Raw genomic sequence first — 18,712 nt, 5'->3', positions numbered from 1 at the left:
AGTGGCTAATTTCTAATGTTTTTGATTTGCTTAATTCAAATTTCCAACATCAAGATATAGACCATATTTCTTAAAAATGGTTTTAAAAAATGTAATTAGATCTAATTTATTCTTGAAGTTTGGGTCATTTTTACAAATTATAAGTTAATAGATAAATATTAGTTACTAACATTGTCAATCCACCATTGCTTCCATATTATCTTCCAAACTTATTATCATGGACCTTATTATATAAAATTTAATACCTCAAAAACTACACTCATTCAAATTTTGATTTTGATGTGCCAAAATTTCTAAAAAAAAATATTTACTAAATTATTTACAGTAGAAAATTAAAGTTATTATTTTCAAAATTAAATTTGAATGAAATATTCGCATGATAAAGTGATTAAGTAGTAAAAAATATCTCAACAATTGAATTTGGTGAAAAAATTTGGTAATGCTTTATTTATCGCTGTGCTAGAAATTAAACAATCTTCGGCCCCGTGGTCATTTATCCAAATGAATAATTCAGGTGACTCACATTATTATTCATTATTGTTTATATTATGATAAAAAAAGGCAGTTACTTTGCGTTTGCTCTGACTAAACATCAAGTCCCGTGTAGCGTTAGTTGTTATTGATATTATTATACTTTTTCTTTCTCAATACAATAAAACATAAATGTAGTCATATTCTATGTTGTTTTAATATTTATAAAAGGCCTTATTTTATGAAGTGTGTACAATATACAACCCTCACGACAAAAGTTAAAAGTTTAATTAAGTTTAGAACTATATACATGCATAATTATTTACAACAGAACATTTGGAATTACACATAGAACCCCCGGCCTTTTTTGCAACTATGTTTTTTTGTAGAGAACTCTATTATGAAGGTTTTAACCTCGTCTCGAGGAATTTACGACTAGTTGTAGAGGACATCTAACTAGGTGTAAAAACGAACGTAAAATTATTACTGTCGTCGTATTTCGGGTCTCGTTTCCGAAAATCGAAATTTCATATTTATTTTCGTGTTACACCGTCTCGCGGCCGTTTCGACTTTCCGCAGGATTAAAGTGCAGACGTTATGATTAATTATTTAACATCCGCCCAACACGAATCGCGTGGGCGTTGGCAATCACCGGGATAAGGATCACCGCAGACGGCTATTAATATTTACACGACATCTTAGTAAATATTCACCAGCGGATACTTACGAATTCCATCGCGTCGGCGGCGTTTGTAATATGAAATTTCGACGTCTCAGCAGCGGCTTTGCGAACACGGTCGCGATATTTAAATCTGCGCGCTTGCATAATATAGCGCAGTCATTAACGCCTCTATATAAATAATAATAAAAAATAACGTATAGGTATAATCGTACGCATTCGCGATTGCAGTTCTCATATGTAGTGGCCATATAACGCGCCGCACGTGTCGGCCGAGTAATTTAATCACACGATAATATCCTAATATTATATGGTCTCGCGCGTATTTTATTATATTATTTTTATTGTAAGTCGTAGTCCGAAACGCGCCGTCTGACGAGGCCCCGCAGCAGGAGCGAATTTAATTTCGATTGTGTATCATCGTCGTCGTCGTCATCACGATAATAATATTATTAATATTATTAACTGCACTTTGTGTACATTAATAGTGGCACGCGAGTCTGAGTAACGACCGTCGCCACATGCAGCACACACGCGCACGTCGTCTTAACAACACGATAAACATTTTATCGACGCGACGCATTTAAAACCGCCACGCGGTACACACATCATATATAGTGGTAATATTTAACGCGTGAAGTATAAAATAATTATTGTGTTTGTTGTGATATCTCATTGTACACTTTCGAAACGTTGAAACGACGGCGACGGTATTATAATACGCGTAGCTAGGTAATAATAATATGGTAATATTTCCGAAACGACGTTTATGTCGTCCGGAAAACAAACGTCGGATATAGTCGCGACTTTCCGAGAACCTTACGCGAGCATTGCGACACTGCGAATAAAAGAATATAAAAAGGATTCTCCGAAACGCCGTGAAATCCTGCAGGCCCCGTGATACCAGCGCAGTGCCATACCGCTGTAAAACGTCTGAACCGTCGTCAAATCGAGTTTTTTTATAATAATAAACAATATAATATGTTTTGTTCCCGTAAGACAAAACGGAATTTCGTTTATTGCATTCGCGGAGAATAACGAGCACGCCCTGTGTTTGTGTTTTTTTTTCTTCTCCGAAATCGTGATAATAATATTTAAAATGTTATGACATCTCCCCGAAGAAGTCGACTTACTCTGTCCTGTATAATATTATATTATACTGCGTTATAACATTTTACACTTTATTACTGTGAACAACGTTTGTTCAGAGTGTTGTAATTATTACATACGCGCGGAACGTGTAAAAAAAAAAACGAAGAATACGAATTTCAAACATTGCTGCGCGTCCGTTGTGGTGAACATCGTGCGTAATAAAATGCGTTGTTCAAAAGTTAAAACTAAAAATTAGGTAGTCTCCGTTGTTCGACACGGTGATACGTGTTAATAGAATCGAGAAAAAATTAAATTCAGACTTGCTCGACGCTTTTTTTAATGTACATAAGTCGTAATATTTGGCACGGCGTCTGCAGTTTGTACAGACGTGATTGATATCGTCAAATTATATTATATTATAATTAGTATGGATACACACCCCATGTATTTTGTATTCCGTGATCAACGGTAGTAAACAAGTAACAACCCTATGCAGAATTTCCTTAACTAAAAATTATTACTATAATAATAATGTTTTTTCCTCCTGTGGAATGCCGTTATTTCTCGCATATTTAAAAACCGTGTTATTAAAATTCTATTTTTCAACCCTTTATAACATTATAAATATGATAAAATTAAATTATGTAATCACTATATTAAAATCCACGAGTATTGAACTCGAACATCGTTATAGTTGTATTTTGTTAGATTACAATTTACGGGTTGGGTACGTCATAGAAAACGCACATTGTTTCCTAACCCTAATGATTTGTACATGTTTAGGGGATGTATTCATTGTGATAAATGTCACACGAAGTTTCTTCAATACTCTTGCTGTTATCACGTTAAGTAATATAAGCTTTAGCCCTAAGGGCTACGATCTATGTATACCGTTCAAAATTGTAGTAATATAAATATTTAATATACTGTCTGATGTTTGTAGTCAGTCGGATTATATTATGTAAAGCTTTTTCAGTTTTTAAAAACGAAAATCTGTTTTTTAAGACGAATTTTGAACATTGTTTAACATAATATAAAATATTTACATTTTAATTTGTATTGTTTCAGGATCAACGTTAAACGGACAAACGTTGTTAGAATTTCCGTGGTCACAGGATATGGGAAGCACTGATTCTGTAAAAGTCAAGTCTGCGAAGCTGTGGTTTAGGTTAGAATACAGGCCGGACGTTCCCCCGGCCGCGCGTAGGACCCATCACAGTCACAATGTAACTCTGTGGCTGTTTAAAATAAACTTCCGTACGAATCCAATGCGGAATACCACGTTCCTAAGTGGTAAGGTATGTTTCACAAAAAATACACAAAATTTATTACAATTAGAGTAGTCGTATTATTTTAGAAAATTATATTATTCTACCATTTAGGTTTGTATTTTTATTCACTATCAAACAATCTGATAAAAAATTATGTATTTATTTAAACTATTTTTCTTGTTAGAAAATATTGAAAACTTTAAGCAAAATTATATAGGTCTTAAGGTGTTTTTTCAATCGAAAGTAATTTCACATTTTTAAATTATTTTCTATTTCATATCGTAATTTTATAGTATAATCAGTATTCTAGTTTAGGAAAATAGATTATACTAAAATAAATTAAATATAGGTACAATATTATGTTTATATTTTATGTTAAATAACACCTCGAGAATCATTGCTTTTGAATTTTTTAAATGTATTAAATTAAACGTTTTAATATTATGAAAATCATACTTAAACAATGATCGATTGCGGATGTACGTAACAATCAATTATTATATGGTCTATACATTATTAATATAAAGAATATTACATCGTTCAATGCATATTCTATAATAATTTACAATAGTTGGAAATGGTTCAAATAGGTCACTAAAATCTAGTCTAACCCCAAACAAACTTATAGAGTTTATACAATAACTACTAATAAATCTTTTGCCATACAATTTAATGCGATCGCTAAAATAACGCTATAATGTTTCCTAAAACAATAAAATGTGCACGCAATTACATAATACTGCCACGGGTGTTCAGAGTGCGTATGGTAACGTTAAGTTCGGAATGATATATTACAGAATATAACATATTATTATGATTATATTACGTATTTGAACGCGAGATTTTAGTACCGTACACACAATATTATATTATATGGTCGACAATGACTTACAAGTAAAAATGTGCGCAATTTTAACCTAACCCCCCGGGATTTGATAATAATCAACGTGAATTATTTTTTATCAATCACAAAAGCACCTCATAAGTCATATATATCGCGTAGAACGTTATATTAAATCATACTCGTAGTTTACACATGTCTTGGTTTTCTACTCTTCCACTCTATCGCTGTGATGGTGCAACGGTCCAAGTCCTCTGACTTCTACGGGCCAGACAGCTTTCCACGCACGTCTACACGCGCACTGTATAACGTATAAGTATGCACGTTCCCGCATGCATTACTACGTGATTTCTCGACGGGTGCATTTTTTGCATCATTCTGATTTATAATATTTTTTTGAACGCCGAGTCCAACCCCGCCTAACACCCCGATTCCATACCAACACGTCGCATTGCGTAAATGCATATAGGCACATTAGATCCGATTACAAGAGGTTGGCAGGAGGGTAATGGGTGCCAGTATAATCCTTAATTTTGATATAAAAAGAGAAGGTGGGACCAAGGCAATGATATGTCATTCATCATATAATAATGTATGTTAGGTACAAATTATTGTAATTTGATAATATCTACATCTGTCATGTGGTTCTACATTTTCAATCGCAGAAAAAATTAGATTCTAACAATATAGCTTATGTTATTTGGACGAGGTTGAATACAATCTATAGGTGCAGTATTGGCCAAATATGTTCACACAATCTATTGCAATTCTTATGCTGTTGGCGTCAATTTCCAAAACCACTGCGAGTTTGATCATACTATATATATTATAATAGTAAAAGAATCTCGATCTTGACGAAGATTTTTAAATTTTGAACATAGTACAATGGACTATTTATCAGAATAGACTTATTGCGTGTGTAATAAGTGCAGCTTCCTCGTTATTTAGTCTCTTAATCCAACCCGACCACCCTTAAGTCCGCCTAGGTGTTGTACGCACTGCAGTATAATGCGGTGAGTACGCGTAAGTAATCGTTTGTATATTGCAGCCAGCCGTGTGTGGCGGTGCACGCAAAGCATATAACGATATAAAAATAATTAATACGTTATAACATAATATTACGGCGGTGCTCTGCCTCCGGTTCTCTTCGTCTGAAAACTGCCTGGTAGTGGAAAGGGTAGATATCCCACGTAGGTTTGTACCGAACCCCCGGGGGGCTTTACTAACGCCACTCAAGGGTAGTCTTTGCGTCTTGAAATTTAATATCTGTAAATATATATTATGTTTTAAACATACAATTTGTGGAAGATAAAATGTACAAAACTTTTTGATGTGTAAACATCTATACGTTCAGCCCACTACTAGAAAATGTATCGCTGTGGTAATTTCGTGCAAACGAACGAAAACACTTTGCGTAATGAACGCAAGTCGCTAACGGCTAATCTCAGAAACCGTTCCACCGATTTCAATAAAAGTTATATCAATAGATTTCTTGAAACTCGGATGGTGCTTTTTATTCGTTTTCAACCTTTATACGGCCATTGTGCTGCTATTATAATATACCATATACACGAATATCGTTTCGACTTGTGAAAATCGAATATTATTATACTATTAAAATTATTAAAAAAACGGAAAATTTTAAATTTATTTTTCTGTACCAGTGTACAACCCGTTTCACATAAAAAAAAAAACATACCACAAAGCAGGTAATATTTTCCGCGTCACAATTTATCTTTTATAAAATATTGAGACTTCTTGAGAGATGATCTGAATACGATCTGAATAACAATAATATTACCACGATTTTGTATATTATTTGCATATAGTTAAAAAACATTATAATTTTTTTCTGCATATAACATTATATTTCATTATGTGTTATGTTGTGTACGCGAACAGGAATTCGACGAACACGCCACGCTGGCGTCATCGCTGTCGCTGTCGCTGAACAACCTGGGCTGGATATCGGTGGACGTGACGAACACGGTGCGCGAGTGGTACGGGTCCAGCGGCAAGCACCGGTTGCGGTTCCACATCGACTGTTCCGGGTGCGGCGGGCTGGTGTCGCCGGTGCTGTTCCACGACACCAGGCAGGCCAACGAGTGGGAGAACCCGTTCCTGATGGTGTACACCGACCCGACGGTGGCGAGGCGCGTGCGCCGCCGGGCGCTGGACTGTTCGCTGGCGGTGCGCGGCCAGTGCTGCAAGCAGCGGTTCTACATCAAGTTCCAGGACATCGGCTGGGACTCGTGGATAATCGCGCCCGGCGGCTACTACGCAAACTACTGCCGCGGCGACTGTGGCGGCGTGCACAGGACACCGGACACGTACCTCAACTTCTACACGCAGGCCATCGAGGACTACCGGAAGGCCAAACACTCGTCCATATTCCAGCCGTGCTGCGCTCCCGTCAAGTTCTCGTCCATGTCGCTCATCTACTTCACCGACGACGGTAACATCATCAAGCGGGACCTGCCCAAAATGGTCATCGACGAGTGCGGTTGTCCCTAATTATAACGCCGCCGCCGCCGGGACGACGACAGACGAGTGTGGTGACGGACTAGTATGATATAACTATATATTATATACTATATAGTAGACGCGCCCAATTATTATTATTATTATTATTATTATCGACGACATATTATTATATTATTATTATTATTACGTATATATATATATTATAATATCATATATTATATCGTCGAAATATTCTAATCGCGCGCACTCATCACGTGTTTATTATAATTATTATTATTATTATTAATTATACTTGAAAATATTGTAATGCGATTACGTCGCGTATATATGTCACTTCGATGTGACACGTATAAACGTATCATTTATATTATAATAATGTCCCTCGCTCGACGGTCTTTTTCTATTACTCTTCTTCTTCTTCTTCTTATTATTATTATTATTCGTCTTCTTCGTATTCTTCGTATTCTTCTTCTCATTATTATTATTATTATTATTATTGTTTACGCGTCTTTTTCGTCGCTTTCCCGGACGTCGCGTTATCGTTTTCTTCTCGCTCCTCGCCCACCCACAAACCATCGACCCTCGTGACCCTCCCCCGCTGTCACCAAGCCGTTTAAAGCGATGCCTGTAAAACGCTCCGAGTGGGTTCCTAAGAAAATCGTGAGACTTTTCTATTCGTTAATGCAAAACCTAAGTATACATCACAGAGAGGTGAACCGAAATGCACCCTAAACATTTGCTTAATGATTTTTTTAAACCGAATGATATTTATTATTGAACATTTAACATACTAATATTCCTTTTTTTATTGATTCAATCTCGTACATTTGTGTTTAGTTGATTCTTAAAAGTAATTTTCTTCAAGAAATCCAAATCTATTGTAATTTGATATTTTTCCGATTCTCCGACACTGTCGTAAATTTTTTGAATAGACATTTTCTATCGATTTGAATTTTTTCAATATATCTAAAAATGTGTTTAGTGCGTCCAATGGGGGTTAATGAAATACAATAAATTAACGATATAATTATGGACGCAGATACTCGATTTTGAAAATCGAACGCACTCGGACGACAACCATTTTGTTTTAATATATTAATATGACTGTTATCTTATAACAGTCATCGCTGTCTCGGTAATGTACGGTCTCTGGTCGACAACGATCGAGTACACGATATAGAAACACACTTACACGCGAGCTTGTCGTCGGCTGAGTTTTCTAAAATGCGAAAAAAAACCAAATTTTAACGACTCCGTGGAGACTCGACCACGCCATAGCGTGACAATGTATAAAATAATATTTTCGCAAAAACGTTCGTCGTAAACGATCGAGGCGCAGACGTGTGTGGCGGACCGGTGAAACCGAAAAAAAAACGTCAGCCAACTACGGTTCTTTCGAGTTTTTCGTCAAACATTTCATATTCACTCACAGCGTTTTATCTATACGGAACGCTACGGCTTTACGAAGTTCCGTATACCTGTACGGCGTGTATTTCCGTGTGCATTTATAATATTATATGCACTTTTAATACGTTATACTAAACAATGTTGCCGATCTGCCGATCGAGTATAATATTATCATATCATAAACTGTTATAATATTATAATATGCGTCACGGTGTTAAACCCGTTCGATTATTTTTTTTGGGCACAACTTTTATAACGATATAATACAAAATATGCACGTCCCGTGGATACGGTCTGAGATAAAACAATAAGCGATATCGCGTTACAGTTCCTTGACTTCGTAATTATTTTGTACTATTACATAAAAATATAATTATGATATATAATATTGATTATAATTTATATGCACACGTGTACTTTGGTCGTAAATAGAGTTACATTTATTGATAGGTATTGCACTATGGCACAGCTCTATACAGGTAATTTATATAATAATTACACAATATACTAAGTACAACGAACACGACTAACTATAGTGATTCGCGACAAAGTGGTCAGCGACATTATTACCATAGTTTCCGCTGGTTTCTTCTCGGATTTTCGCCAGTGAATAATATTTTAAACTCGGTAGCGCTATAATAGTAATAATAAATTGTAACTTTGGTACGTCTGTTGAATTCGTAATTACAGCAATGACGACAATCGTCGTAATGACGACAGTTCTTTAGTGTTTTTCATTCTCATAATTTTCAGAGCGCCCGAAGTAAGGAACTTCATTCGATTTCCGCATCAAAATGACGTATGAATAATAAGCGAGTATAGATACTGAAAACAGGACGACCATGCTGTTAAAATGATCGCATTGATAGCGAAAACCATGTAATAATATAATGTATGAGAAAATCGTGTAATAATATGTATGATTATCGACCACGGATGTAACGAAAATACTCCACCGTCCGGCAATTCCAATGACTGAACGCAAAAAAGGGAGGATCCGTCATCGTTGGATCGTTTTGAGTTCATGCAACTTTAATTTTGGTTTTTCTGATATTTAGGATGTAGAGGTGTGAGGAGGCGGCAAGGAGTTTGAAGTTTAAACCCACAAAACCCCACCACTGAAATTCGTAATTTAATGCACTATCGCCACTTAACTATTTAATATTAAACTATATTTACACATAATAATATATGAATCCAATATACCTATCGCTGTTAGCTCGTAGCTAATTTTATATTTCGTATGCACATACTTAAGCGCGTATGTTTTATTGCATGATGTGTGCATACGTGTATATTGTATACGATCGCGTATAACCTAATTTTATCCCGTAAATAAATAAATATTTTTATCGTTGTAATTGTGTAGAAAAGTGTTATAATAATATTTTTATTCAAACGCTTCAGAAATGATAATAATATTATTAATTATGTATAGTGAAATTGAAATAGTAGCAATTCGTCTTGCAAAAAATGTATAATTCAATAATATATTACATAGACATATTATGTATATCCACTCCACTAGCACATTCCATTTTATTGTTGGTTTTAAATTAAGGTTTATGACGCGAAAAACTTAACTTACGATACTTTAATATTCCATAATATTATATACATAGTTACATATTAAGTAATGATAGATTATAATATAGATTCTAAATTATTAATAACAATAAATTGTAACAATAATAATTGTAATTATTATTATATTAGAAAAATGTTCTGTGATCTCTTATAAGACGTTTGTATGTAATAACTAATAATTGTTATCGAACAGAAATCGTTTATTATAAATTAAACTCCCAATCACCAAAGTGTTATTATGTGTACAGTGCACGCGCATAGAAAAATTTATAATGCATTTCCTCCTCGGTTATTCGTTAAATTAATTATTTGAATAAAAAAATGATTAGGGATTTTTTTTTTTACGTTTTTGGAAAACCTATCACCGCATATTATAACCGATCTCAGTTGAATAAGGGAGGTCCCACGTCGTCGAATTTATTAAAAACTACGATGGTGAAGTCAACTCCGAAAAATAAGATAGTGTAAAGGTTTCAATTAATCAACAATCTTTTGCAGCGTTTTGACGTTTCAATGGATTAATGTGCTTCACCGAAGTGAAAACCCGAGGCCTAATCTCCCCCTGTTTTCTACCAGTATTGTATTATATTTTAAAGTGTAGTAAAAACGCTTACTGATTAAACAGACTATACGGTAATATTTCATTTTTAGCAAAAACCGACAAATGCGTTTCATCAGCCACTGGCAGCTCTTTAACCAACTTTACTCCATGATACCTATGTGAAAAAAACTAATTTTGGAGTTTCACTTTTAAATGTGTTCTTCTAAATTATACCATAGAAGTTGCGAGTCTTAATTATGATTTATTATATTAATACCAAATAATCTGTTCCATTGGCCCCAACTTTAAAGATATTATTAATATTATTTTGTGAACCCCCCTCAAAAAAAAAAAAAATCAATAAAAAATCTATCAATAGCGTTTAAGAAAAACTATTTGAATTAAATTGATATAAACAATTATAATCATACGTATCGAAATAAATAATATAATGAAATCAAAATTTAGATGACATTTTTTTACCTAATAGTAATATTGAATGCAAAGACCAACAGATCATATACCTATGGACAAAATAATATCTAATGAAGTAGATAATATCCGATTTTAGGAAAAATTTCGTTTGATAAACGTGATACTCAATCTACATATTTTTTTTCAAATAGGTATCTAATATGTTAACGTATTTGTTTTGAAAATTACCTATACCGTCAGACTGAATTAGTAAGAATCAGTACGAAATACCGACCGTGACGCTATAAGTTTATTTGACATTGTAGTATCATACTATCGTTAAATATATTATGTACGGACATCATCGTAATAATGAATTAATATTAATTACCCGCATTAATAGAAATGTCCCCGTGACCTTTACGCGCAGCTCGCATTTTATGTCATTTAGATTAATTTGAAATGTCTTAGACGAGTATGTTCAGAGACTGATTCCGAACAGTAAAATAATGTTAGGAACGTTGTTTTGTTTATTATCATTCTTTTTTTCTATCTATCGAATGGACTAATAATAATATGATTGATAAATAAAATGAATAGAAACATTAGACAATTTTTAAAAAGATCTTAAATTAATTATTTAAAAAATATTATGTAAAATTAAATAATAATAACTAAAAAAATATTGAGAAATAACTTTTCATTTCCCTTTATGTATTTATTTATTTGTTTATTATTTTTATTATTATTATTATTTTTTTTTTTGTACAATAAATATATTTATAATAAACGATATTTCTATATACATTTATGTATTACTATAGCCTGATGTATTGTGTACATTTTGTTTTCTAAAAATTATTTTGCCCACATTGTGATACTACAAGCTTTGGTTACTTGTATTTCTTATAACTACTATTTTTTAACTACTATATAATATAATATATATATTATATAGAATACTAAAATATTATATTTGCACGACGTATAAAAAATAATGATACAATTTTAGTTTTTAGTTTTTTAGTGTTGTTACCTTGCTATAATACGTGCTTTTATAAATATTGTAGAATTTATATTGTTGTATGATAAATAATTACTGATCTTATTATTATGTATAGGGAAAATAAGAAAAAAAAACATTTGTTAGCAATAAATTTGAAACACGATTATTGTAAAATATTATTTATTGACCTTTTATCAATTTTGTTTATTTATTTTTCTACAAACTCACCTAATCACGCTATCCAATTCTTCAACTTCCTGTACAATAAAACCTGTCATTAAAAAAAGTAATATTGGTATTACGTTTTTAAAAGGTAGTATTTAATTTAAATTAAAGGTATTTAAAATTATTTTGGAATGTTGGACTATTTTTGATAAAAAGGACAAAATATATTGGAAGTGCTAACATTTCATTAGACTCGCAAACTCCGCTGTTCTTATCGATTATGCTGACGCGACTATGACAAAAGCCTTTTATTTTATTACGCCTAAGAAATTATCATCTTTCAAATTAATGATTATGAATACAAATAAACAAATATAAAAATAAAAACCAATTTGCATTTATTAATTTAACTCACAATTTAAAATTTGTATAATCAAAAAATAGTCAGCATTTTGTGTATAAAATTGTTAATCCATAATAATAATATTAATTTGTCACAAAAATACCATTTTCCAAAACTATGTAAGTAAATACTATAAAGTCAATTTTAAATTCAACTTATATTCATAATTAGGTATATCTACCTACATGGTAAAATTATTTAATTTATTTCAGTTTTCGTTTTAGTTATGTGATGTATAAATAAACTTATGAGTTACAATCAACATATTAAAAACAAATATGAAATATTTTCCTTTTAAATAAATGCAATTAGCTGAGAATTAATGAGATGTCAATCAACATGCATACTTGGTGAGTTGTAGTGTTATTGTTTAAAAATTAATTTTGGTATTCTAGAAAAGTTAGTTTACATTTTTGATGTCATAAGTACAGGTAAGTTATAATTAATAAATAATTTAGATCTAAAAAAGATAAAAGATCATCTCACGATTCAGTGATTTTTATTAAAATACCTACAGTAAAATGAGTTTGAAACTAGAATTACGTAGCTAGTCTTATTATTTTTTATTTATAACTCATCGTAATAGGTAGGTAACTGAAAAAACTACATATTTGGAAATGGTTATTTTATTCGATAAACAAAAATGTTGTTTGAAGACTTATCAGATAAATTAACTATAGTCTATATTCGTATTTAATCATGATAGTGTGATTATCTTAACAAGAAACTTGAAGTAAGTTTAAATATTGGAAGAATATGTTAATAATACCAAACTAATAAGTAGTACATTTATCTATTTGAATTATACTTTGATACCTATATAATTTTAACGTCGTATTTCATGGTCATCGCTGAGTTTATAAATGTTTATAATTTTATTCGCTATTAGTATTTTTTATATTTAGCTTTTAGTTATTACAATACGAATTATATTTTTAAATTATTTTATTCTATACTATCAATAGGTATAATATTATATCATCAATAGGGCTAGGGTCTTAAAGCATATGCTTTTTTTTATTCGTGAGGTAGAAATCTAATTTTTATATATAAATATTCGTTTCACGTCATTCTGATTCCAAATAAAAAAATTTTTTTTGCTTTTTTTTATGTAAATACTTTTTTGCTTTTTTCAGTTATTTTAGCTGTAGAATTTTTATGTGTTTATTATGCTACAAGAGTAATAATAAAAAACGTAAAAACCCAGAATGCGTTATAGGTATTGGATTATTATAATTGTTTTCGTTATCGGCTTCTTAATTAAACATAATATATTATATTATCTTATCGATCTACTATAACAAGCAGTACTTATACAGTCAGTATGCCTAGAACATCGATATCGACCATTCCAAAATTTAAGATTTAGTGTTGCAATTTGAAACTTCTTGTATGAAGTATGAGTAGGTATTTAATGTATTCAGTAGATGGATAGAGAGTTGTTTTCTATTTATAAAAATATTCTGTCAGCCAATATAGTCAGTTTTACTACTGCAAATCTATAAAAATACTTGGTAATCAATTCTTTTTTTTAATTTAAATTAATTTTTCAAATTTTTTTATTCATTTTTATTATTAGTTCATGTTAATTTTTGGTCGAGTTTTTTTTTAAAATTAAATATGATTGGTTTTTGCTTTTTTAAAACAATCGTGTGCATTTTTAGTTGCTTATTATGCTTTAAAATACAAGCCCTAGTCATCAATAATTAATACAAATAGCAAATAACATTCCACGAAAACGCTTTAGAAGACACGTTTATATCAAAATATTTTTATATTTCACAATTTTAAATGGATTTAACAAAAATAAATACAAGTCCAAAGTAAAAGATTTTTAAAACCAATTTTTATTCAATGTATCCATATAGATATTACTATATAAATTAGTAAATACTTATTTAAAGTTTGTATTAGGTAGGCTGTATCGATTTTAGCATAGACTTCGCATAAGTACCTACTTCAAAATTTCAAATAATTAAAGTTAGTTGAAATAATGGGTCCCGCCGACTCATTTCTTAGTCCTTAATGACAAATAGAACACTCTGCATACAACGTAAATTAGATTAACGTTTAATTAAAGGTTGTTAAAAATCTATACATATATAATAAACCTTCTAACACTATTTTTGTATTTACGTGGTCTATTGTTTTCAAATTTAAAGATTTTTCAGAGGAAAGAGCAGAATGAGTGTTAAATAAACTATAAATGCAATGTTACCGAACACAATAAGAAAATATTTGCCTTTACATGCATAACGCTTTGTAAAATAATTTATTTCTTGATAAATTAATTATCAGTCATACTATATATTATAGACATATAAATATTATTCACATTCTTAAATCCTATTATATACTAAACTATAGAAGTCCGACTCGGTTTAACGGCTGTAGCAATTATCACCTACAACTGTTATTTTATTTGCTCGTTTTATGCACCTATATATACATATATAATAATATAAATTCATAAAATTAAATTTATGTTTGCAATTTTACCGAAAATATAGGCGATACATAATGTGAGACGTGAGTACCATCATTACATGTATATTATATATTATATTACACATAACCGGGTAATGGAGTCCAAGTGAAATATAACAATGGCTTTGGCAGACGCGCAAACGATTCCTAGGACGATAATTTTATTTTATTTTTTTTTTCTTAATTTATATCTTTTAAGAACATTAAATAAATGTTCAAAGTACTCAGAGTTCCGATACATTATTGTTGAGAAAATCCCATCTGTATATTATTTTGTAACACAATCGCACTGAATATAAGCACTAATATGTATATACTTATAATAAAAACGGTGTTTATTGTAATTATAAATGTAGACATAACACACAGGCTTGCGGAGTAAAATATGTTAGGTATATATTATTACAATATTTTAACATAAAACTCAAACACGCGTTGTTATGAACACATTGCAATCGTCTGTATAGTATATTTTTTATTTTATTAATAATGACGCGTTTGATTTTACCCCTTATTTCTAACCATTAAAAATATTCCGTTGATTTTTAGCATAGGTAGGTATAATATTTTAAAATTTATTTATTCTTTTTTATTGTGCTTTTATTCGAGATAAAACCGTATGACACCGTCACTTTAATAATTTTATAATAATATGTTAAAAGAATGCAACGAAATATTATTAAATATACAAGAAAAGTTAACAAATTTTAAATAAAAACCGAGCTAGAGATCATTATAAATTATTGTTGAAAGAATATAATCAAAATATTATAATTATTATTGTATTGTATATGTACACTTACACAATACTCAGTACATTTACAATAGTTAACGGCTTTTTTTTTTTTTTTTGGTGTTATCAACGACGTTGCCGGAGCTGCTTGCGCATTACTTTGACAATACAGTATAGTTAATGCCTATAGTTGAATTCAAACATTTCAAACACACTATTTCCGATTTACACATACGAGTAGATATACTAACACATAAAAAGAAAATTCGTCTACTAGACTCGCTACACTAGCTGATTATTGATTAATAAGTTAAATGTGTATATTTAAGGGCATATTTCCAAAATTGTTGTTTCATTTTTTCATTTTTTCACATATTATATTATATAAGTTTGTGAAATTATTTTATTTACATGATTTAACATGAAATAACTTTAAAATAAATAAAAATATTAATAAATAAAGTAATAAAAAAATTATATTATTTTATTTTTTATTTTAATACATAACATGAATATTTTCTTATTTTTGGACCTTTCGCCTTATTGATTCATTCGGTTAATGCACTCAAATATTTTAGTCCCAAAGCGAATTCAATAAGCAACTATATTGTATATACGACTGTAATAATTTTGGTAGGTAGGTAGGTAGTGTATACTGTATATAATAGCAAGGGAATATATACAATTTTCACTAATAAATATAGAAAATTAAACTCACACTACTAAATAATAACAAAACACTACTTGTTTAGTTGCAATTTTTTTTTCAATTTTTATAGGTATAAAAGCTGATGTTTTGTTTATTTTTTAAATGCACAGTTGTTCAACAACCTTATCCAAAGTGTACTTACGTATTTCTCCTAACAAATATATTATTAACTTAACAAAGTATACAGTTACGAAAAAAAAGGAGGTACCAAGTGTGTATATCTGTCCTCCAAATCACTTCGTAAATATGCCCCTGATTTATTGACGTCAAGGTGTAATGTAATATTAGAAATTTAAAACCAGCTTATTGACAAAAACAAAATAAAGTTCGATAAAAATGTTAACACTGTTCATTGTATTGAAATAATTACAGATAGGTATATCGTTTTACTGCATAAACAGTTAAAACATAATTCAAATAATTTGCTATTTCGCCTTAGGTATTCGGTCTATCGTACACATCTGAACTAGCATAGTCAGTTTATAAACTTAATCAAATTAAACTACCTACATACATATAATATATTATCAGTGTACAATATTATGATGTATATATTCTTAATCGTTTGGTATTTTATGTTTATTGTTTAACGACTTAGGATATAAAATGTCGTATGCGAAAACACATATATTTTTTTTCTACATACGCGTGTGTGTGCGAATGCGTGACTGAAGACTGGAGCGGAAACAATGCGAAATGCATATCCGAAATAAATAATCGGGAATAATAAATAGAAAGAACAACGGCCGGTCCAAGTTAGCACTTCCGACCGGTCTCATAAAATAGACTGGCCAAAAAAAAAAAAAAATCCGATGGCACTACTAGCCAACCTCCCTTTTGCCGCTCTATCTGCTTCAATATATTATACATAATACATTACATGCACAAGATGAACGGAAAAAAATATAAATATATTTATATACCTAAATATATAATATAAATGTGTGTACTGTGTATATGAAAAAAAAACTAAAATAATAAAAACGCTATTTATGATCTTTCATGAAATATAAAATAATGTAGTCATTTGTTTGGTTTTAAATATGCGAATGCCGCAAATATTTATATTATATCTGCTCATTAAAGTTCCATCTCTACCTACTTAAAAAATGTTTTCCCCCGTTATAATTTTTTGCTTTAGGTATAGACACAAGTGAATAAATATCGATTGACAAATAAATATCTACAGCGATGTATATAAATAGTTTTTAACTGGTTAGCCACGGGTATTATCTAAGTGTGTCATAAATTTTCAATTTTTTTTATAGTAATATTATATTTAATACAAAATATAATATAATACAAAATTCAAAATAATTAATGTTGAAGTACAATAAAGTACAATTTTGTATTTATAAATGCAAACAATAACCTAAAAAGTGTACCGTAAAAATGTTGTAGAAGTACCTACCTATAATTTGGGTTATAGTTTTTTAAAAAATGTTGATAACTATTGACTTATAACTTATAAGTATCTTATAGTAAAGCACATCTCTGAAAGCTATTTTTCATTTTTAAAATTACATCAAAAACTTCAAGTATTAGAAAATAAATATTCAGTTGAAATAATTAACAGCAATAATTGTTATATTGTTATATTCATAACAATAGTACCTATAATACAGCTTTATATATCTGTCCAGTATGCAATATCATATACTTCATTATGGTTCAACATTAATAATTAATAAAGTAATTTTGGTAAAAATATTCAAAATCCTAACGGTCATTATATAATCTTAATTAATTACGTTTTAACTTTTAATATTATAAAGTACGAATTCGTGCGATCTTATAGTTTATACCATTAACTATAATTAATAATATTTATCTTCGGAGTTAAATTTGTTAAATATCTCTCTAAAAAATAATATTTTGTACAATATTATAATATAATTTATTCGAAAAGAGGTGTTTATATTCTAAGGATTTTTTTTTTTGGATATATTTTCTTACATTATTATTTTATAATTTAATATATATAAATATAATCATACGGGATTAAGTTTTTAAATAATTATATGACTTGTAAACTATACTCCTGTAAATTTAGAACTGTATCTATCAAAATATTCCAAAAAATGTTTTGTTTCAAAATATGAAATTAAAAATATATGTTGTCATTCAAAAATTATAACAATATAAAATATTATTTTTTTAAAAAGTTTTTTATTTTAATTACAAATACGTAATTTATTATATGATTATTAGGTACACTTAACTGTTGTTTGATAAATTAATTACGCACAGTATATAATAAAATAATTAGCATATATGTACATCATCGTGCATCATATATAGCATGATATGAGTAATAGGTAATCTCATAGAAATTTAAAAAAAAAATAAAACATTCTTATACCTAACAATAGATTTAAAAAAATATATTTTTTAAATAAATTTTTTAATGTATTTATATACA

At 30.0% G+C, this 18,712-nt stretch overlaps 1 protein-coding gene across 1 annotated transcript in view; it reads left to right on the top strand.

Moving 5' to 3' along the window:
• LOC114132826 (inhibin beta chain-like) overlaps nt 1–11,959 on the top strand; it is a 66,876-nt gene extending 54,917 nt beyond the window's left edge. Inside the window, exons 3-4 of the mRNA XM_027998410.2 lie at nt 3,311–3,540; nt 6,257–11,959. Coding sequence (XP_027854211.1) covers nt 3,311–3,540; nt 6,257–6,868 — 842 coding nt within the window. The 3' untranslated portion in view covers nt 6,869–11,959. The remainder of the gene's footprint in view (nt 1–3,310; nt 3,541–6,256) is intronic.
• Nucleotides 11,960–18,712: the final 6,753 nt, after the last annotated feature.

The sequence above is a fragment of the Aphis gossypii genome, chromosome 1 (genome assembly GCF_020184175.1).
Source record: "Aphis gossypii isolate Hap1 chromosome 1, ASM2018417v2, whole genome shotgun sequence".
Taxonomy (NCBI): Eukaryota; Metazoa; Arthropoda; class Insecta; order Hemiptera; family Aphididae; genus Aphis; species Aphis gossypii.
Note: the sequence above shows the minus strand (reverse complement) of the source record. Positions and strands in the feature narration are given on the sequence as shown.